This window comes from Zea mays, chromosome 5 (genome assembly GCF_902167145.1).
Source record: "Zea mays cultivar B73 chromosome 5, Zm-B73-REFERENCE-NAM-5.0, whole genome shotgun sequence".
Lineage (NCBI taxonomy): Eukaryota > Viridiplantae > Streptophyta > Magnoliopsida > Poales > Poaceae > Zea > Zea mays.
The window spans coordinates 96,957,563-96,981,058 of record NC_050100.1 but is presented as its reverse complement, the minus strand read 5'-3'; the positions used below and the strand labels follow the sequence as shown (position 1 = coordinate 96,981,058).

The 23,496-nt window shown below is 41.5% G+C and overlaps 1 protein-coding gene across 1 annotated transcript; it reads right to left on the bottom strand.

Moving 5' to 3' along the window:
* Positions 1 to 19,666: 19,666 nt before the first annotated feature.
* Positions 19,667 to 22,973, bottom strand: LOC100276958 (uncharacterized). The gene is made up of 3 exons (NM_001150646.2): positions 22,759 to 22,973; positions 20,789 to 20,904; positions 19,667 to 20,680 (listed from the first exon to the last, which is right to left on the bottom strand). The coding sequence occupies exons 1-3, from the start codon at positions 22,882 to 22,884 to the stop codon at positions 20,281 to 20,283; spliced, it is 642 nt and encodes a 213-aa protein (NP_001144118.2). The 5' UTR covers positions 22,885 to 22,973; the 3' UTR covers positions 19,667 to 20,280.
* Positions 22,974 to 23,496: the final 523 nt, after the last annotated feature.

The following is a 23,496-nucleotide window of genomic DNA, read 5'->3' as shown; positions in this document are numbered from 1 at the left end:
GCACCCTTTTCCTTTACAAAGGGGGAGAAAGGTTTTTAATGGGGCCATAGCATGTAATTTCTCTTTTTCTTATATCAGCTCTACAAGAGCAGTATCCCCCGAAGATGTAAATGTAAAAACTGGGCATGCACCATCGAGTGCAACGAGAAAAAGGAAAAACAGGGAGAAGCTCGAAAGACGTCCCTAAGTGGATGCAGAGCACGACGAAGCTACAAAAAGTCATTCCTAAGGGAGCGCAGTGTAAGTTTTCTGCTCAAAAGTTGTTCCTAAGGGAATGCAGAGCTTACAGTGAAAAGTCAACGCTGATTCCGCCGAAATAAAAGGCGAAGCGCGAAAAGTCAACGCGAATACCGCTGAAATAAAAGGCGAAGAAGCTCCTAAGGGAGGCTTACAGCGAAAAGTCAGCGCTGATACACCGAAAAATAAGCGATGAAGCCGAAAAATAAACGGCAAAGATTTGTTATTCCTAAGGGAATAAGAGTTGTGATTATGGTTTCGTATGTGTCTTTGAACATTCATTTGCATGATACATTACATTATACATTTGCATTCATAAACATTCACTTAGACATACATAGGATCATCATCATCATAACATACAAACTTGCGTCGGCTTTGAAAGAGAAGGCTTTGGAAAAAAGGGAAAAAGAGGCAATTTTATGCTTCGCTGTGTACGTAAAGAAGGGAAGGTGTTTTTCGCCTTCGCCTCAAAAGTAGTAATTTCGTTCACACCAAAGCATTTCATACATTGAAGGAAAAGTAAGATTATATTACAAAGTGAAATTTATTTACATCATACTTTATACAAGTTATCACAGGAGTTTTTTGAGCTATTTTTACAGACTATTCGAGCTTCGACAGCATCCATGGAGCTTCGTCTTTTCACTCTGCAGCTTCAGCTTTGGCTTGATCAACCTGTATGTAAGTATTATAAGCTAAATTCAAAATTCAAAGGAAAAGGTAAGCATAAGGTATGATTTTGTTACCAGCTTAAGGTGGCTTCGAGCTTCGTCACCAGCTTTGCTCCGTCCACCCTTTGTCCATACTAATTTTATAAATCTATTCGCAATTCTTCGGGCCAGGCTGGGAATGTTATCTAAGTCTGTTGGTGACAGGCTGAAGTTGGGTCTATTAACAATCTTTCTGTGTTCACAACCAGACTTCAAAAAGGCAACATCTGTGCCCCGAGAAGCTGCCAGGGCACAGAAGTCGCCATGCCCAACTATAACTTCGTCAAGATCATTAATTTCACCTTCAATATGCTCGAAGGCACCAGGCAGGTCTTCAGCCGAAGGAGTAAACTTCTCGCTACTGGCTCCAACAAAATGGAACACCTGCTTCAACTGTTGAATGCATCGATTGCTGAACTCCAGGCACTTATTCTGAAGATTTTTCAAGGATTCTTTCAGCTCCGAACTTTTTTGAACTTCGGTTTCAAGCTTTGCATCAAGTTTCAGCTTTTCTTGTTCGAAATTTTCTGATTGGAAAAGAAGCTTCGAATTTAATTCTGTTATTTTGGCTTCAGCATCCGCTAATAAGCCTTCGGCTGTTTGAAGCTCGAAGCCTTTCTTTTCGATGGCAGCTGATTGCTCTTTTATCTTGTTTTCTAAGTTCTCAATTATAACTTCGTGCCTTTTATCCTCTAAGTCCTGCTGCATTTTTAAAGCCTTGCTCAAAAGCATACTCTGTGGACAAATAACATTCGTTAGAAAATATTTGTGTTATTACAAATAGTAAGGGTTAGACACAAGATGTTTACCTTAAAATTGGAATAGAACAAACTGCCGACAATGTGTTGTCGTCGGTAGCGGCTGATATCTGCTTCGAGCTTCGAGAAACCAATACTCTTTGATAGAGTACTGATAACCTTCGCGCCAGTCTGATCTCGTATGCAGCCTAACCCTTCGTCATCAATGCCACCGAAGAGAAGCGCTCCCGGCCCATACCCACAGGATATAGCATATTCTTTTAATTCCTCTTTCTCAGCTTTTGTCAGCTCTTGGCCAACTAAGTTTTGAAAGTCAAAAGTTTCATCCTCCGAAGTATCTTCGGTCATCTCTTCCTTCTCGGGTTTTGCGGTCGTAGTCTCTTCGGTGGCTGTGGCAGCTTCTTCCGTGGCCATGTTTAGTAGCATTTTGTCTATATCAGCAGCTATGCTCTCTAAATTAATATCTTCGGATTTGGCATCTTCGGCTCTGGCCTCTTCTGCGGCAGCCTCCGAAGGTATAGCTTTAGTAGCTGTCGTGCTTTCAATAGCCGGCACCTTCGGAGCTGAAGCCCTTGGTGGTGTTACTTCAATGACTTCTGTCACAGTAACGATTCTTTGCCTCTTCGGCCTAGGAGCTTTCATTTTTATGGGCTCCTTTTCCTTCTAAAAAAGCTTCGTCAGATGTAGCCCCAGTGGACTTAGTTTGATAGGCAAAGTTTCAGTCATTACCTTTAGGATTTCCTCTATTTCTGTAGCAGAGGATGTCGCAGAAGTCTTTTCTTTTTCATCAATTGATTTTTGCTTTGGAGTCGAGGCCTTTCTTTTCTTCGAACCAACTGTTTTCGCCTCAGATTCATGTTTTTTTTCTTTGATTGATCTTCGTCGTCCTTATTCAAAGCACTAGCCACTCTTTTTCTTTTTTGTCCTTCGGCACCCTTGTCCAGTCGCTCGTAGTCAGGATATTCAAAGCCTACAGCATCCATCACTCGGTTTAGCCTTTGTTTTGGACGGGTGCCGAAAGCCGTTGTCATCAATTGATCTTCTTTTTTAGAATAATTTCCAAGAATTTCGTTGCACATTACTTCGATTGTATCCAGCCATTCTTGGTAGGGTACTTTGAAATGTCTCTTGAATTTGTAGTGGTAGGGCAGCCGGATAAGTTCTCCCTCCTTCTTTTTTCCTTCAAGCTTCGGCATGGCCCACTCTTTCATAGTTGGAAATACTTTGAAAGCCAAAAATTCCTGCACTAAGTCCCTAGTGCCAATGTGCTCTGTGATAATCCTGAATTCAGCCAGTGCAGTTTGGGTTGGACCCTCTGGTGTCATATTACATTGGGGTCTGGTCTCTCCGAAGATCAGCTCTAGCGGGCTCTGGACCAACTTCTCCTTATCATCGTCAACTTTGATGTAGAACCATTCCGATTTCCAGCCTGTCGGCCACTTGCTTCGGTAGCTGATCACGGGAAATTTTGTAGTCTTCCGGTAGGCAAAATTGTAGCAGCCGAAGTTTTCATGTAACCCATCTCTTCTGGCCTTGGTTTGGTAATGCAGCTCATGCACTCGACAGAAATATTTGGCAAACGGTTCCACCCCTTGGCTTCGGAGAGCCCAAATGTAAACGCTAAGCCTAACGATAGCGTTAGGAGTTAGCTGATGAAAGTAGATCCCAAACTTCTTCAGCACATCAGCAATCATCTTATTCAAAGGGAATCTCAAACCAGCTTTGAAGAAACTCTTAAAAACTACTATTTCATCTTTTCCTAGCTTCGGAGTAGTTTCCTCTCCACCAAAGCGAATCAGCTCTTTCTTTTCTTCATTGAAATAGCCCAATTTCAACATCTTAGGAAGGTCACCTTCGGAGACTGTGGATTTTCCAAAATCCAGATGGCTGGGTTTGCTTGGCACCGCGCTGCTATAATCATCCTCAGAATCGGTCTCCTCAACATCAACTTATTCTGCTCTAGCGGCAGGGACGTCCTCTGATGTTACCAGCCCGGACCGCTTCATGGCTTCGGAAATCGGAACGGTCTCAGCAGCTTTGGTCTCATCTCCCTCACGATCAACCCTAGCAGTAGAGCGAACTCTGGCCATTTGATTATGACTTTCTTGAAATTTTTCGTTGTTGACTTTTCTGATTTTCCCGAAGCTCTTCCTTTTGTGACGAAGCAGATTCAAAAGCGGGGTTTCGTCTGAGCATGATGATTAAGCTTCGGCTATGACTAAAATTTTGGCAGCAAAACAGTGCAATAGCAATGCATGCTATGGTAACTTCACACCTACCCGTCTGTTTATATAGTGCCGCAGGTGAGAAGGTGAATCGTCAAAGTCTCCCGCACCGAACAAACAGTCACCTGCACTCGCTGAACGGTGGGCCACAAGGTTTGAGAGGGTGAATCGCCAGGGCGCGCGTAACTGCTGCAAGATGGAGCCACCTCGAGCGCGGATTATTTTAATCGTTTCTCGCCAACGAGCTCAGGGAAGGTGTTTTTCGGATCTTCGGCAGCCCGAAGCATAGAAGACTTTTTCACGGATCAAGCTCGTTACGAAAAACGATCTAGCACCGCGAAGGGGCTACTGTTTGGGGGTATGCTTCGTAGCCGAAGATCCTAAAGAAAGAGAACACCTTCGGCAGACCCTCTCAGGAGCAAGCGCCGAAGCTATTACTTAGAGAGCTTCGACACAATGATAGATCTTAAGACGAAGGGCCGAACCGACTCAAAGATGGATTGACTTAAAGACCCATGATGTTTGTGTCGTTATTGTAGTCAATTGTAAATGACTTAAATGTAATTTTATGCAGGTTGCACCCTGTGCCTATAAATAGGTGAACAGTACCCCGGCACTATTCACGCAATCCTATAATTATTGGCACATTACGGTTGAATTATTGCTTTCCGCCAAGGCGAAGGTATAAATGTGCCCAAATGCTATGTTTTAATATTTATATTCATATGATAAAATATGTGAATATATTTTATACTTTGTATTTCATCTTTCATTATTAATTGCTTTACAAGTATGATCACGAAGGTGAAATCTTCGTGATATTTTACTCATGACCTTCGTCCGAAGCTCATTAAATCCTTGGGGAGATAATGCTTCAGCGGACGAAGGGCATTAATACTTAACATCTTTGTGTTCCCTTGTTCTTAATTTATAGCATTTGAGAACAAGTCCCCAACAGTAGCCAAATGAATCGAAAAAGGAGCCTTTAGGATAACGAAGTCCTAGGTTTTGGGTGTGAACTAGATATCTCAAGATTCTCTTAACAACCACTAAGTGGCACTCTTTCGGGTTAGCTTGAAAGCGAGCACACATGCACACACTAAGCATAATATCTGGTTTAGATGCACATAAATATAGTAGAGATCCTATCATAGATCTATAGAGTTTTTAATCTACTGATTTACCTTCTTCATTTAGGTCGAGATGCCCGTTTGAAGCCATTAGGGTCTTAGCGTGCTTCGCCTTCTCCATGCCAAACTTCTTGAGCATGTCTTGGGTATACTTAGTTTAGCATAGAAAGGTTCCTTCCCTGAGTTGCTTTACTTGGAATCATAGGAAGTACTTTAGCTCACCCATCATGGACATATCAAACCTATTAGTCATAACCATACTAAATTCCTCACAAAATTTTTCATCAGTACTACCAAACATAATGTCATCGACATATATTTGGCACACAAATAATTGATTGTCAACTTTGCGAGTAAATAAAGCAGAGTCTACTTTTCCTATTTCAAATCCATTTTTAAGCAAGAAATCTTTAAGACATTCATACCAACCTCTAGGGGCTTGTTTAAGCCCATAAATCATTTTGTGGAGGAGGAACATGAAGGAAACAGGTGACGCCTAAGAGGGGGGTGAATTAGGACTTCTAAAACTTTCACTAAACTATACCACAAATAAAACCATAGAGCAAAACCTGTGCAGTTAATCAAACTAGAATGTGCAAACTGGGTTTTGTCTAAGTGTTTGCTATCTCTATCGCAATGGCTAAGTTTCAATCTACAACAATATAAGTATAAAGACAAGATTGAAACTTAAATGCTTAATATAAATGCGGAAGCTAAATAGCGAGGTAGAGATGCGAACTCTCATGGATGACGCCAGTATTTTTACCGAGGTATCCAGAACCACGCAAGGTCCCGACTAATCCTCGTTGGTGCCCCTATGCAAAGGGAAGCCCATGCGAGGGCCAAGCACCTTGGTCGAGTAACTCCATAGAGAGTCACGGGCCTTCTCCACGCGCAAGTGGTACTCCGCTTTCGGCTCCTCTCGGACGCTCCCCGCCGTCTCCACTATCGAGCTTCCGGCCGAAACACCACGGGCCTCATTCCCTCTGGTACATGGTGGGGTCGTGACACAAACGCGGTTGTCACGATCTCGCAAGACTCTCGCCCCACTTGGTACAATTTCAATGGCTCGCGCAAGAGCCGAGGGGTTGTGTGGTTTTACAAAACTCACTCAACTAACTAGGGTTCACCTAGAGCAAGCGCTAAAGCGGTCTAACTAACCTAAGCACTTCGCAAAGCACCTACGCTAATCACTGAGTGATTCTATTAAGCACTTGGGTGTATGAGCTCTTGGGAATGTCTACTATATGCCTTGGTATGTTGCTTGGGCTCTCACACCTTGAAATGGTCAGTTGGGGGTGTATTTATAGCCCCCAACACAAAACTAGCCGTTGGAGAAAAGTTGTGCTCTTTGCGATACACCAGACAGTCTGGTGGTGCACCGGACAGTGCACTGTTGACTGTGCGGTGCGCCTAGCCGTTGGTCTGACACTGCAGCCGACCGTTGGCGCGCAGGATTTTTACACCGGACACTTTGGATGTCACACCGAACAGTCCGGTGGTCTTCTCTCCATAGTGCCACCTGGAACTAGCCGTTAGGGCTACTGTTCCTGGTGCACCGGACAGTCCGCCGTGTGGCACCGGACAGTCCGGTGCTACAGACCAGACAGTCAGCAGGCAACACTTTCTTTGTTTCTTGGACTTCACTTGATCTTCATAATGTCTTCTTTTGAGGTGTTGCTTTCCTCAATGACTTGGTCCAAGTAACTTTAGCATCCTGTGAACTACAATCATAAACACTAGCAAACACATTAGTCCACATGTTAGAGCATCTTCAAGAGACTAGCTAAATAACTCATCAATCCAAATTTTAGCTACTCAATAGTAAATTAAATCTCCAACAGACTAGCTATCTGACTCGCAAGCTATCTGACTCTGTAAATTGGCTCTCTCACTAGGTAAATTTGGCTAGCCACCTGACTAGCCAAACTAGATAGATAGTCTGTTGGACTGAGATGCTATATATAGAGTATAATCTTTATGAAAACGTAAATAGATAGTCAAATAGAGTGCAAAAAATGAAGAATCTCTTGGAGATGCTCTTATGTTGATCATCAAACACCAAAATCTATTTAGCCAAATGGCCCGGGGTCCATTTTCCTTACAATCTCCCCCTTTTTGGTGATTGATGATAGCACAACCAAAGCAAGCAAATATTACAAACATTTGAATATAAATATGCAATCTACTTGCTAGGATGCATGTTTGTCCCCACAATGTGATATTATGGACTTAAGTCTCCCCCTAACTCCATAATTTACAAACGTCATTTTTTAGACCAAAGTGCCAAAACCTCTTGAAGGATCAAAATTTTAATTTGGTGGTGTTTGGTGTTTGATACAATTTTCATTTCTTTGTCCCTAAATTGTTTGGTATTTGATACAATTTTCATTGCTTTGGTCCCTAAACTTCTCCGCCTTTGGCATCAACCACCGAAAAGGAAGACATTAAAAGCATGTAGGAAGCAAATAGGACTTGCCCTCATAAAATTTATCAATTAAAACCAATTGAAGAAACTTGAAGGAACTTTGACAATATAAATCCCCTAAATGAGTGTTATCCTTTAGAAAGAATTTTCTCCCCCATTAGAGACGAAGAAATATTCCCCCTGACAGAGATCTTCTACTTAGGAAAAAGCATGTAAAAATAGAGGCGCAAGACATTATTTGATTAGACTAATTTCCCTTATGCATAGGTAACAGAATATGATTTAACCACTTATGCATGTATGGGAAGTATAATATATGAAATATAGTCTAACCAAATATCGGAGAAGACATGTAAATGATGCCAAATGTAGTCTCAAAGTTACCAATTGAAAATCAATGGCGGACCATTTGAAGACAAATGGTAGGCTTGTGAGACAAGAATTCTTGAAGATTTGCAGTGGAAGCTTGTCATCTTTCTTCGGGGACTTCATTTTCCTTATAATGAGACTAGTACATGAAATAGACTTGATAAAGGTATTATTCTCAAAGTCTTAGATTATAGAGTAACCTCCCCCTGAAAGTGTGCATACAAAATTTGAATACTTATAGGGGACATGCACTTTGATTTGATATCAAGAGGGGCAAATTATCTATAATCCGAGCTTTCGCACATATAAGTTAAATGATACCAATTGTAAAAACAAATTGTTCGATATAAGCTTTTGAATCTTTAGTGTCATTTACTTAGGGATGTTAAATAAGCTATGTGTCGTACTTAATTGAACATTTTAAACCATATAGGTTTGCTCAAGATTATGAATTGAGAACGAGCAATTCTACCATGTGATTTACCTAGTATGCATGCATTGATAATCTAAAATAAGTACCAAATGAAATACTAGGCATGAAAGGTAAAACTAGATATAAGAAAATTAGATACGCATATCTAAAAACGAGGAATACAATAAATCTAGTTACCTTAGTCATGGGTGGGGAAATTTGGGTCCAAAATATTCACTAAACCACTTGGCAATAAACTTGATCCAATATGATGTATCCCATGATATACATCCCAAATTTGCCAAGTCTCCAAATTTCCCGACGTCCTTCGGACTACTCACTTTGCTTTCAGGATCCAAACCTTCTTGGTGCTTTTCATGGTTGAAATTATTTCCTTTGGCACCTAGATGCGTTTGGCCCCTTTCCTTTGTTGGCTTGCTTGTTGTCCTTGATTGCTATCACCTTTCCATTCTTTTTCTTCTTGATCAAATATGGTGTAGCAGCCTTTTTGTCCACCTTTTTGATGTAGGTATTGGAGATTTTGCTTGTTGGCTTTTGCTTGAGCTTTTGCCTTTGCTTATCCCCAGTCATTGCCTTGCATTGGAAAGACTTATGGCCTTCCTTGTGGCATAACCTACAAATCAAGGTTTCACCCTCCATAGTCGTGTTCACTCCCGCAGTGGTGTTATCCTGTGGATGTTGGATTTGTTTGGCTTTGCCTTTCTTGTCATACAAAGCCTTGCCAAGGCGAGCCACTTCTTGCCTTAATTGCTCATTTTCCTTTGCAACCTCATCCAAACATGTTTCTACAACAATATTCTCAACAAGAACTTGGTTGCAGGGGTTAGAATCATCAATTAAATCAAAGCAAGAAGTAGAAGCATCTTTCTTAATGATTTTAGGGATTTCAACTAAAGATGCCCCTAGGGTGCTACCAATGTTTTCTAGCTTAGTAGTTAGCTCATTATTGTGTATGCTAAGAATTTCCATTTTCCCTAGCAAATTTTCAATAGCTTCTTGGGAGCTAGCTAACTTAGCCTTAAGTTTTCCATTTCTTTTAACAAGGCCATCATCGATAGCAGTGGATGGAGCACTAGTTTCTAATTGCTCAATTTTAGTTGATAGCTCACAATTCAAATTTGCAAATGTTTCAAATTTTTCTAGCAAACATTTATAATCATTTTGAGAGATAATCAACTTACTTTTCAAGGTTTTAAGTTGAGCCTTTTGCTTAGTGCAAACATCCTCAAAAAATTTAACGGCTTCCGCAAGCTCATCTATGGAGGGCTTTCCCTCACGTTCATCATCACTACTACTTTCATCACTAGAGGATGGAATGCTCATTTTACATCTTGCCATAAGGCATTTGCGTGATGACCGTGATGAGTGTGATGAGGACCAGTGACCGCGCGTCCTTGGAGGTTCATCTTCGCTAGAAGAATCATCCCAAGTTTTGACCTTGTTAGCGCTTTGCCTTTGCTCCTCTCCTTTTTGGGTTCAGCCATAGTTGGACAGTTGTCCCTGAAGTGGCCCTTCTCCCCGCATGCAAAGCATCCTCTCTTTCTTTGCTTTTTTCTATAATTGTTAAAGAGAAGATCCTCTACCTTCAGGGGCACACATTAGATTAATCTTACGGATCATCCCCATTACCTTTCCGACGCGTCGTATTGTTTCTTCGTTCTCGGAGGATGATGTTGATGGTTGATTATCTTCACCATCATCACTTTCTTCTTCTTCCTCTTCTTCACATGAGGAACTTAGAGTTGGAGCCTTCTTTTTACCCTTCCTTTCATTACATGCAAAAGCATATGGCCTTGAGGAAGTTGGCTCCTCTCCCCGACACATTTTCTGTGACATTTCAAAAGCCGCGATTTTCCCAATTATAATTGTCGGGGTCATTGTACTCAAGTCCTCCATGTTGTGAAGAATAGTGATGATGCTCCCATATCTTTGTTGTGGTAGCAGGGAGATAATCTTCCTCACAATGTCCACATCACCTAGCTTATTAATGCCAATTGAATTGAGCTCATTGATGATTTGATTCAAACGAGAATACATATCTCTAACAAGCTCATTATCTTTCATAACAAAAGAATTATACTCATTTAAGACTAGGCAATGTTTTTGCTCATGGACATTAGATGTGTAGTCATGGAGCTCATGTAATTTTAGCCAAATTTCATTATTAGTTTTTAATGTAAAAACTTGATTAAAAATATCCATGCTAAGAGATTCATACAAGCAATTTTTGGCTCTAGCATTTAAATGAATTTATTTTTCCTCACTCGTGGTGGGTTTCTCGGGATTTTTGGGTGGTTTCATCCCATCACGAGTGACTCTCCAAACACCTAGATCAACGGCCTCTAGGTAACAAGCCATTCTAGCACTGTAATATGGGAAGTTAGTGCCGTCGAAGTATGGTGGCCTATGGGTATCCATCCCTTCCTCTAAAAAGCGTTGGCTCTTTTAGCGGTGAAGCTAAAGGGTTCCAAATGAGCCAAACCAGGCTCTGATACCAATTAAAGGAAACATGTTACGCCTAAGAGGGGGGTGAATTAGGACTTCTAAAACTTTCACTAAACTAGACCACAAATAAATCCCTAGAGCAAAACCTATGCAGTTAATCAAACTAGAATGTGCAAACTGGGTTTTGTCTAAGTGTTTGCTATCTCTACCGCAATGGCTAAGTTTCAGTCTACAACAATATAAGTATAAAGACAAGATTGAAACTTAAATGCTTAATATAAATACGAAAGCTAAAGAGCGAGGTAGAGATGCAAACTCCCATGGATGACGTCGGTATTTTTACCGAGGTATCCGGAACCACGCAAGGTCTCGACTAATCCTCGTTGGTGCCCCTACGCAAAGGGAAGCCCACGCGAGGGCCAAGCACCTCGGTCGAGTAACTCCGTAGAGAGTCGCGGGCCTTCTCCACACGCAAGTGGTGCTCCGCTTTCGGCTCCTCTCGGACGCTCCCCGCCATCTCCACTATCGAGCTTCCGACCGAAACGCCGCGGGCCTCATTCCCTTCGGTACACGGTGGCGGCCGTGATACAAACACGGTTGTCACGGTCTCGCAAGACTCTCGCCCCACTCGGTACAATTTCAATGGCTTGCGCAAGAGCCGAGGGGTTGTGTGGTTTTACAAAACTCACTCAACTAACTAGGGTTCACCTAGAGCAAGCGCTAAAACGGTCTAACTAACCTAAGAACTTTGCAAAGCACCTACTCTAATCACCGAGTGATTCTATTAAGCACTTGGGTGTATGAGATCTTGGGAATGTCTACTATATGCCTTGGTATGTTGCTTGGGATCTCACACCTTGAAATCGTCGGTTGGGGTGTATTTATAGCCCCCAACACAAAACTAGCCGTTGGAGAAAAGTTGTGCTCTCTGCGGCACACCGGACAGTCCAATGGTGCACCGGACAGTGCACTGTTCACTGTCCGGTGCGCCTAGCCATTGGTCTGACACTGTAGCCGACCGTTGGCGCACAGGCTTTTTACATCGGACACTCTGGATGTCACATCGGACAGTCCGGTGGTCTTCTCTGCATAGTGCCACCTGGAACTAGCCATTAGGGCTACTGTTCCTGGTGCACCGGACAGTCCGGCGTGTGGTACTCCAGACCAGACAGTCCGCAGGCAACACTTTCTTTGTTTCTTGGACTTCACTTGATCTTCATAATGCCTTATTTTGAGGTGTTGCTTTCCTCAATGTCTTGGTCCAAGTAACTTTAGCATCCTGTGAACTACAATCATAAACACTAGCAAACACATTAGTCCACATGTTATGTTGATCATCAAACACCAAAATCTATTTAGCCAAATGACCCGAGGTCCATTTTCCTTACAAAAGACATGATTTGGCTTCTTTGGATCTTCAAATCCTGGCGGTTGCTCCACAAAGACCAACTCTTGTAGTGGCCCATTTAGAAATGCACTTTTGACGTCCATTTGATACAACTTGAAATCATGATTAGTAGCATTGGAAATTAGTATTCTTATTTACTCTAATCTTGCTACCGGTGCATAGGTTTTCCCAAAGTCGAGTCCCTCCACTTGAGTGAAACCTTTAGCAACCAACCGCGTCTTGTTCATTGTTACCACGCCATTTTCATTTTGCTTGTTGCGAAAGACCCATTTGGTTCCAATAATGTTTTGCTTGGGTCTTTCTACTAAGGACCAGACTTCATTTCTTGTGAAGTTGTTTAGCTCTTCTTGTATAACAACAATCCAGACTGGATCACTTAGTGCTTCTTCTACCCTAAGTGGTTCAAGAGAGGAAACAAACGAGTAAAATTCACAAAAAATTGCTAAACGAGATCGAGTTGTTACCCCTCTCCTGATGCTACCAAGGATGTTGTCCACGGGATGATCACTTTGAATGCCATGGTGCACTTGAGGATGAGGTACCAGAGGTTGTCTTTGTATTTGATCATCATTATCCTCTTGTTCAAGAGGATCTTCACTAGCAACCACTTCTTGCTCATCTTCCACAATGCTTGGCATTTCTTATGGTTGGAGAACTTCTTCAAGAATTGGATGACTTGAGGTTGATGGGTTTGCTTGGGTAGAAGATTTATCACCAACCACCTTTGCACCCCCATCAATGACCCCATTTGTCATCCAAATTCTCCCTTCGTTATCGTCCTTCTCTTGTGGCCTTACTTCACCTATTGCAATCTTCTTGATGGCCTCACAAGGTGAGTTTTCATTTCCTGCAATATCACTAGAGATATGCCCTTGTGAGCCATTATATTCATCAAATGTCATGTCTATCGCTATTTCAACAGGACCAATGGTATTGTTGAAAACACGATATCCATGCGCATTTGATGCATAGCTAAACAAGAAACCCTCGTCCACTTTAGGAGCAAACTTCGAGCTCTTGACTTTCTTGTTAAGAATAAAGCATATGCAACAAAAACTATAAAGTAATCAACTTTAGGTTTGTTACCAGTGAGAAGCTCGTAAGCAGTCTTCTTATAAATCTTGTGGAGGGAGAGGCAGTTGATTGCATGATAGGTGGTGTTGACCGCCTTTGCCCAGAAGTTCTCAGGTGTATTATATTCATCTAACATAGTTCTTGCTGCTTCAATAAGTGTTCGGTTCTTCCTCTCCACCAACCATTTTGTTGTGGGGTGTAGGGAACTAAAAACTCATGTTTGATCCCTTCTTCGCTTAAGAACTCTTCAACACCTATGTTCTTGAACTCTGTTCCATTATCACTTCTTAATTTCTTGATCTTTAATTCGAACTCATTTTGAGCTCTTCTCATAAACTTTTTTAATACTTCTTGGGTTTCACCTTTATCAGTCAAAAAGAAAACACAAGTGAAGCGAGAAAAATCATCAACAATAACTAGTCCATACTTACTTCCACCAATACTTATGTAGGCCACCGGTCTAAAGAGGTCCATATGAAGAAGCTCCAATGGCCTCTTAGTTGTGACCACATTCTTTGGGTGATGTGGAACGCCATGTTGCTTTCCTGCCTGACATGCGCCACATATCCTGTCTTTCTCAAACATAACATTTGTTAGACCAATGATGTAATTATCCTTTTGAAGTTTGGCCAAATTTCTCATGCCAACATGAGCTAGACGGTGATGCCAAAGCCAACCCTTGTCGGATTTTGCCACTAAACAAGTCTCAGGTGTCACTTTACTTGTTGTGAAATCAACAAGATAGAGTTTGCCCTTCAAGCGACCCATAAAAGCAACAGAGGAATCCTCCCTTCTAAGGATTTTCACATCAACATTAGTAAACATGCAGTCATATCCCATTCCACAAAGCTGTGAAACCGACAACAAGTTATAACTTAATGAATCAACTAATAAAATATTTGAAAGCGACTGGTGGTCAGTGATGGATATGTTACCAATACCAATCACTTCACTCTTGCCACTGTCTCCAAACATGATTTCTTGTGCTTCTTGAGTTAGTTACAAGGAGTGAAACATGTATTTCTCCCTGGTCATGTGATTTGTACATCCCCTATCAAGCACCCAGCTTGACCCACCGGAGGAATAGATCTGCAAAACAAGTTTATGCTATGCTTTTAGGTACCCAAATTGAATTGGATCCTTCAGTGTTAGTTAGTGCCTTGGGTACCCACACACTCCTTTTCATAACCTTTCTCTTAGTTTAGGCACCCACATATTTCACAACTAATTTTCTCGAATCCCATGTTAACATATAGTCACAAAGGTAGGAGTGAGAGATAGGAATTCTAGACTTCTCTCCATATGTGGAAGCAATATTCTTCATCTTATCCTTTGTGTTACTCACGTTCACCTTTACTTGAGTTGACTTGTCATTGGAAGAGTGAATCCTCCCCAAGGCATCATATAAGGTAGTTCCTTCTATGAACTTAGGGGATCTCCACCCCTTATGCTCTATGCTAGGGTTCATCTTGTATGTGTTGTACCCAAGCCCCTTTTCTCCATTGTTGTTGGGCTTCAAAGGTTTGTACTTGGGTTCAACTTTCTTGGACCCATCATTGCTACAACATTTCTTCAATATTTGCTTGACCTCTACCTTTGAGATGTTCTTCCTTGCATGGTTAGTCAAACAACAAGAAGCATGATATTTTGAACAATGTTTACATGTACTAGAGTTGGAGGAGCTAGCTTTAGAATCTACCACTAAAGATGAAGTGGTGAAGTTCTTGCACTTTTCAAGTTGCACTTGAAGTTCTTCATTTTGAACCGTTAAGCTTGATAAGCTCGACTCAAGTGCTTCTTTTGCATTTGCAAGATTAACTATAGAGGTTTTAGCAATACAAATTTCCTTTTCTTTATCCTCTATAGTTATTTTGACTAAAGACATTTCCTTAGTCAATACTTCTAGCATTTCGTCCTTATTGGATAGCAACCCTTGAAGTTCTAGGTTTCTCTCCTTTTCAAGGATGAGCAAGTCTTCTTGAGCATCAAGAGTTGCTTTTCTTTTCTCTAGCTTCTCCATTAGTTTAGTGATTACATTATATCCATTTAAACCAAATTCTTTAATCATTTTATTTTTCATGCTAAGTTGATCATCAACATCATCATCTGTAAAATCAACATCAAATAAATGTACATTACCCCCTTTTGCCATGAGGCAAGTAGGAGTACAGGAGTCGTCGAAGAGGTCGGTGGAGAGTCGTGGGGTCGAGGTGGATTGGATGGCGATGTTTGCCACCTCTTCCTCTTCTTCCGAGCTAGAACTCTCCTCATTGGAGTTCCATTCTTCAACAATGTGAGCTTGTCCATACTTCTTCTTTTTGAAGTATCCCTTGGTCTTCCCTCCCTTCTTGAACTTGTCCTTTTTGAAGTCCTTTTTTGATTCTTGTTCCTTCTTATTTGGACAATCCGCAATGAAATGACCAGTTTGGCCATGCTCATAACATGCCCTCTTCCTTCCTTTCCTTTGATATTTATCATTCTTTCTTAATTATTTCTTGAAAGTCTTGATGAACATTGTTGTGTCTTGATCGCTTGAACTTTCATCATCACTTGAACTTTCAACTATTTTCTTGGATTTGTGATCTTTGGAAGATTCTTGTTCATTTACAACCAAAGCATGAGAATCCCTTGTCTTGGTTGGAGCTTCCTCAGACTCATGTTGCTGGATCTTAGCAAATAGTTGATGAGGAGTCATCTCCTCATAGTCATCATGATCCCTTATCATTCTTGCTAAGCTCTTGTATTTTTCCTTGTAGGCTCTCATGAAAAGCCTAGTGACCTTAGAGTCATTCCAATCCTCACTTCCTAAGACTCTTATATTATTGACAAGAACCATCAACCAATCAAAGAGAGATTGGAGGGACTCACCCTTAATCCAATCATATCTAGCAAGCTCACTTTCCAAAGCTTCAATCCTATGTCTCTTCTCTTTAGGATCTCCTTCATGTGACATTTTGAGAATGTTCCAAATATCACGAGCATCCTCTCTACCTTGGACTTTTTGGTACTCTTCTGGACATAAGCTTCCTTTGATGATGCTAACCGCTTGAGCATTGTGATGCACTTCGTGCATCATTTCTGGTGTCATCTCTTCTCCTTGGACGAGCTTGTTCATACCTATGTTAACAATCTCCCAAAGACTCGGATGCACACTGATGCGACTTCATCTTGTTGGCCCACTCATCATAGTTCAACTCACTAAGAGTCGGTAGCTTTCCGAGTGGCGCCGAAGAGAAGTTGGGAATAAAATTACGAGAGTAATAAAATTGAACTCTATTGAATTCGTTACCTTTACTTTTGGTGGATGCCCCTTCGATGGTGAGACTTACCTTGCTCATCACCTTTGACACCAAAAGCTCTACCAAGTCATCGTTGTATTCAATTTTTCCCTTTCATTTGTCTTCCTCGACCTTTCTTCTTGATTCTTCTTCTTCGGCCTTTTTCTTTGCATCTTCCTCTTTCATCTTGAGGAACATTTTCTCGGCAATCTTCATGGCAAGGTCGAGGACCTTGGGGTCCATTTCCTCGCCAGTGGATATGGTTGGGATTTCCTCGAGAAGAGGATCCACATGGTCCCTTTGAGTAGACATGATCTTTTCCTCACGTGATTAAGCGTAAAACGAGGCACAAAGCTCCAATACCAATTGAAAGTAGCCTAGAGGGGGGTGAATAGGCTAAACCTAAAAATTATCACCACAAACTTCGAAATACTGTTAAATCTACAGTTCAACTGGTGCAGGCCAGTTCAATTGCTACACGGGCAAGTTGAACTACTCTGAACCAGTCCAACTGTTAAAGTAAATCTAGACTATGAACTATGCGGAAATATAATGTGAATCTCTCATAGAGGAAAAATGCAAGCAATAGGCAAAGTGTGAATGGTGAAGATACGAGAGTTATTTCACCACAAGATCCACACGACGAGTAAACCTATGTGTCTAACTTGCCAAACAAAATCACAATTATAGAACAAGCAAGAAGACAAGACACAAGATTTATCTCGAGGTTCGGCCACACCACAAAGGTGTCCTACTCCCCGTTGAGGAGCCCACAAAGGGCCGAGTCCTTTTCAACCCTAATCCTCCACAACCCGACCACCAAGGTCAAGGGATTCCTTATCCACAAATTTGGATACTCCCAAGCAACCTCAATCCGTCTTGAAACTCTAGGGTTTCAAGAACACCAAAATCGCACAAGAGGTGTTTGCAACAAGCTCAAGAGATTAGAATGAGATAGGAGAGGAAAACCAAATCCGTGAGCACAAGCACAAACCTCACACCAAAGGGCTCCTTCAAACGAGTTGAATCTAGAGCAAGTTTGGGTGAGAGGAAGAAGTGTGCCTTTGTCTCAAGTTAGGTGATGTGGGGTGACCAACAACATTAAATAGAGAGGTGTGGGGGTCTATATATAGTCACGGTTCAAAACTAGTCGTTTGACTAGATTTTTCGAACCAAAACTGGTTGAACCGCCCTGGCAGACCTAGCAGCCTGTCTGCTAGTGTGACTGGCAGACTACTGCACAGTCTGGTCAATTTGACCAAAACCGGTTGAACCGCCTTAGGGGCGGTCGAACCGCCCTTGGCAGATCTATCAGCATGTCTACCAATGTGACTGGCAGACTACTGGATAGTATGAGCAGAGGGGTCAGGGACCAGTTGAACCGCCCCTGGGGACACGTTCAACTGGTCTTGACCAAAAAGTTCAGGAGAGAAAACCCCAATTCAACTGGCCCGAAGGCAGGTTCAACTGGTGTATGGTCAGAGAGGTTCACAGTTGAAGTTGAAGTTCAATTGCAGTTGAGAAAGCTCAACTATAGCTGAAAAAGCTCAACTACAGTTGAAGAAGTTCAACTCAGCTGAAAAAGTTCAACTGCAGCTAAAGAAGCTCAACTCAGCTGAAGTTTAACTCAGTTGAAAAAGTTGAGCTGCAGTTGAAGAAGTTCAACTGCTTTTAAACAAGAACACTCTCAGTTTCTCAAACCTAACAATGGTTAGACACAGAGCGTTCAAGAAATTTTGGTTTTCAAAATAGCTTTTGAATTTGAAGGCTTGAGCTATAGCAAACACCATTACCTATGTGAAAACTACTAAGGAAGAATTAGATCATGCGACTCAAGATACACATAAAATTTTATGCGTCCGTCGCATGGAGTCTTTCCAAGGGTACCGCTTATGTGTTTTCTTTGTCCTTGAAACTTCCTATTTGATTTCTCAATAATGGTTGTGACTCCTTTAGTTTCTATACATTCTGAGCATATATTAGGAGCAAACTCGTTAGTACCCTTATTTGTTTTGTCATTAAATCACCAAAACCCTCAGTTAGGGTTGATTGCACTTACATATTTCAAACTCCACTCAAGTAGACCTACCAGACCATAACTAAACCCCATGATGAGAGACACAAATTCTACTACTAATGTACCCTTGCACCAGATCACATGTTGAGTATCCATAGAAATACATGGGACTCACAATACATCCGCACATAATCCGGAGATCTTGCAACCAAACCACAGGCATGACAAGGCATGACAGCAGGACGTAGCATCCCTTGCATCTACACGCCAAGCCAAGTGATTGAGGATAGCCAGTGGGGGTAGGCTAGGTAGCAATCACACGGTTACTAAATTTGCCAGCTGACCTACCAGGAGTGGCCGCACCAGCAGATAGAAAGGATAAGAGCGTGGGTGGTCATCATGACCATGAAGACCTAGACACGCTGAGGGGGTGAGTCAAGAGGCGACGCGTGTCGGCTGCCTCCTCGGCAGGGCCACGACACGACCTCTCCCCGGGCTCAATCTAGAGTGGAGAAACTCCACCGCCTGAGTCCAAAATCCGTGATCCCTCTACGGGACCTTCCCATATTGCGTCGCTGGGACGGTTCGGATGACATTAGGCCAGCCTAAACACGACCAGACAATCCAAATCTTCCTTACCAGCGCGGATCCGACAATCTGCCTGTCATGGCAGCGAGGAAGAGACAGAGGTAGCGCGTCGACCATGTGGGTCGTGGGGCGACAACAGGCGAGGGACAGGAGAGAGGGGCAACGAATAGGTACGGGAAGGAGATTGGAGCCATAGATAGTAGAGAGGGTGCGTGTATTCTATGCTCTATCCATTAGTCTATTCCTTTGGATGAGGTAGAGAGACGCGGGTTGATTTCAAATAAATAAACATGATTTTTTATAAAAGAATGATGCGGTACGACCGTTGAAACTAGTGCTTTAATATAGTAAAGAAAAGATTTAGATTGTAGGAAACAAGCATGCATAGAGCCATATTTTGTACGGTTTGTATAGTAAAATTTAAAATAAGAGATATGATAGGTAAAGCTACTGAAGACATAGACAAAGACATAGAGTGAAGTTTAAAATAAGATGCGAGATATGAAGTGCAATAGAAAGGAAGTCAGCCTTAAAAAATAGCAAGAGTCACGCAGTCCAGAAAAAAAAATGAGACCGACCACGGTTTGGTGATAAATGTTCCAGTCCACGTAAGGTCTATGAATAAATACAAAAACATGCAAATATGTCCAGACCCTTGGTAAGAAACTGTCCCAACTCAAGAAAACTTGTCGTATAAATACTTATTTTACGTATATAAATAAACGTGCAAAAAAATACTGGGAGAGCTGTGCATCTCAAGAGCTTTGCAAAAGCACTGGAGCCTGGAGGACCTCCATCCAAACAGACCCTTGGTAAGAAACTGTCCCAACTCCCAACTCACAAGGGATTTTATATAGCATATGTTTTTCATACGTGCCTCTTGGAATAAAGAACTAAACATCTCCATAATTTAGAGGACCTCTCATAATATGTCCAGCTTCTTCGAAAACTTCGTGCCTGGAACTCGTTGTCAGACTGTTAGCACCCAACATATTTGCCACTATCACAGAAAGGGTATCCTGGGGCTGGATAGAAGTAACCATCATTACACGGGTTTCAACTGTCGCAGACATGAGCTTGCATTACTCTTCCTGTCAACAGAAGATTAAACATTTCCCTTCTTGTATATATTGCTAAGAAAGAAACAGCTGCATTCCACTGAAGTTAGTGAATTCCATTAACCAAATCCAGGGGGCACTTCAGGATCTTCCTCCTCATCCCCTGGATTGCTGATAGTAGCTGGCTCGCCTCCATTTGGCTTCCCTTCATTACCATTTTCCAAACTCATCTGTGGCTTTGTTGCTCCAATATCATTACGCTGTGTATTGTTGAAACCAAATCCTGGTGGCTCCTCTGGATCATCATCTTCCGCCTCGACTGCAACGCTAGTTGCTGTCTTTGTGGGCAGAACTTGTTCCTCTTTGCCTCTCTGCTTCAGCTTCTTGGGAGAAGGCTCAGAGACCTTTTCAGGGTTCAGTATCCTATTGTAGACGGCTTTCACAGTTCCCTGTATATCAGTTTCATTTGACTGGATGACATTCCATACCTCATCTGAGATTTGACCCATTATTTTGCTCCTGATATGGAAGAGCAGTGTAGCAACAAGTTGACTTAGTAATCAATATCTATTATGAAAATCGAAGTGATACATTTGAAGACTTCTACAAAGAAGTGGCTCAAATTACCCAATATCTTGAAAAATTGCATCAGATAGGTCTTTTAATTTCATCCTCTCAGATCCATCTTCTTGTAGAACCACTGACTGCTTTACCTCTGAGATGATTTTGTTCCGTAGTATCTCCTGCAAGAAAAAATAGCATGCCGTCAACTTATACTCCTATGCACTACTAATTCCATATCTGATGAACAAAGGATATATTACTATGCACTGTTTGCAATCTATATTTACGAGCAAGATGCTGGCCATGTAAGCAGAGCATACACCCATCTAGCATGGTGAAATAACTGCCCAAGAGACAAGTGATGTAAACAGAATAACTGCAATTAAGCTGTGATCGCAGGAAATCAACTAAATGTACAATAAACATAGTTGAAAGAAGTATGCAGAGATAACCCAGATAACAAACCCTTCACATCTCGATCAAAAAAGGAAAGAAAAGACAGACAGACTCACAGACAGCACATGCTTCTTATACAAAGGAAACTTCTTTTGCCACAGCTTACATAAAGTCAATATGAAGAAGAGGTCAATTTCATCACACAACTGGAACTGTTTGAAATGAAGTTGAGCATCTGGCAATCAGCATGGCTTAAAACAACAAATAAAAAAAATCTCAACTATGGCAAGAGAGATGTCTCACACTCTCCTTGGCTAGAGTAGGGGAGTATGATACCCTGGCTGTGTAGGAAATGCCAATTATTAATAACGATGCAAAATTTCTTGCTGAAAACATTTGTATACAGACTTGTGTGTAAATCAAATTGCAGTTTCAGATAATAATTATTGTGGTTAATGATTTGAGCTCTTATCTCTAGTGACCCATGTTGCAGCAACTCAACGCAGTCAACCTAGAACGGCAAGATCCCCAGCCTATTGTGAAAAGCTCATAAAAGTATTTATCCGTAGCTCGCCACAAGCTCTAATCCAGTGTAATCAAGTTTAGCGTGTCGCTCAGCAGTCATTCTAGTGGTGAACGATTCAACTCGCCACACAATTTATACTCCTAATAAATGTTGTTTCGCAAGACTACTGCACGTGTTGGAAGTTGCAGGCTGAGTGTTTCCACAATCCAAATACAGCAAAAAAAATACTGATCTTATAGCGGCTTGGCACATAGCATGCTTATCTTCCTTACGCACCAAATGTCCACATCCCTGAGGTTTGAAACACAACTAGGGAAAAACATGTGAACACATGTGAAGACCCTCCTCACAATTGACCCTTCTGGTTTCGCATGCAAACTACATCCATATTTATACCTTCCTATCAGAGAACCTTTGGTGAATCTCTACATGTGTCGGATAGAGAGAAACCTTTGGAGAACCTCTACACATATCTGATAGAGGTAATCCCTTGAAAGCTAAAACTTCCTCCATCTAAATGCAGCATAGAATAACATAAATGCAAAAGAGTACAGACACTAGTTTATGTTATGTTCGAAGTCCTCTTCCACCATCCTGTGAATTATAATTTTGAAACGTTTTGTAACAAGCATCGAATTAGACCATTTTAGATCCCTAGGATTTCATAACTAAACAAACACCGGAACCTAGAACTAATATTGCAGCTCACCAAAACAAGACACAACACATATGGATCTATGTCTAATTCAAACCAGTACCTTCAGTGACAACGAACTTCTGCAGTTGTCCACTAGAGAGCTAAAGGAAAGGATCCATTGACGCCTCGACCAGTGTTCAATCTAAAGTGTTCCCTACACAACATCGGAATTTTAAGGCCTATATCAGACCGAACGGACAAAATTCCTGAAAAACCCTACACTCCGGGTCACCTATTGCAATCTCTTAGTACAAACAGTCAACTTGTCAAGCACAGTATCAATCAAGTAACGGCGATGAGCGATCCACTGGAGAAAAGGGAAGGAATGTGCGCAGGATTAGGGACCTAAGAGCGACGAAACCGCGAAACCTTGGGGGTAAAGGATTTGGGGGATTGACGTCTGGGGAAGCTTACGTTGTCCTTGACCTTCCGGACGATGGCGCGGCGGAGAGCATCGAAGTCGCCGTCATCCTTGAGCCGCCCCACCACCTCCGCTGCCGTCGGCGGCCGCCGCAAGGCGCAACCGTCAGATTCGCTCATGGGAATCGGATCGGGAAGTGCCGGTTCGAAGCCTCGGTCCTGAGCACGGGTAATGGTTGCTCGTTCTAAGAGAGAGAGAAAATTTAGGTAGACTGCTGCACGTAGGGATGGATCCGGATATTTATTCGGATGTCAAATTTTCGGTCTTGTTTCTTCGATTGTGAACAAATAACATATAAAATTTGTTATGTAAATTTATATTCTTGTTTTTACCATTGAGACTATTAATCTTAAAAAAACTAATATTAAATTCGTTATATATCTTTTTAAATAATTGATATAAAATTCGGATGTCTATTCGAATACGGATTCGGATGTTTTTTCACCTTTTTATTATAGAGAAAATAGTGTACATTAAAAATTATATAAAAATTTATTTAAATACTTCGTAATATTCTTAATAACATTTCTAAAAATTAGCTTTAAATTCTATGTATATCTATACTAAAATATTAGATTTATGATACAATTCGGATGTTTTAGGAACATCCCTAGCTGCACGGCCTTAATAAATTTTTAAAGATTCGTGTATAATTGAGAGGCTCAGAATTATACTATACAGTTTCTTTGTTGTCTTTTATACTTAAAATCTGTTCCACCGTTTTAGCATAC

Coding starts and splice junctions, on each gene's coding strand:
- LOC100276958 (NM_001150646.2), bottom strand. CDS start 22,884: ATGAGCGAATCTGACGGTTGCGCCTTGCGGCGGCCGCCGACGGCAGCG. Junction 20,905..22,758: donor TCCGGAAGGTCAAGGACAAC/GTAAGCTTCCCC, acceptor TTTTTCTTGCAG/GAGATACTACGGAACAAAAT. Junction 20,681..20,788: donor GCAATTTTTCAAGATATTGG/GTAATTTGAGCC, acceptor CTTCCATATCAG/GAGCAAAATAATGGGTCAAA.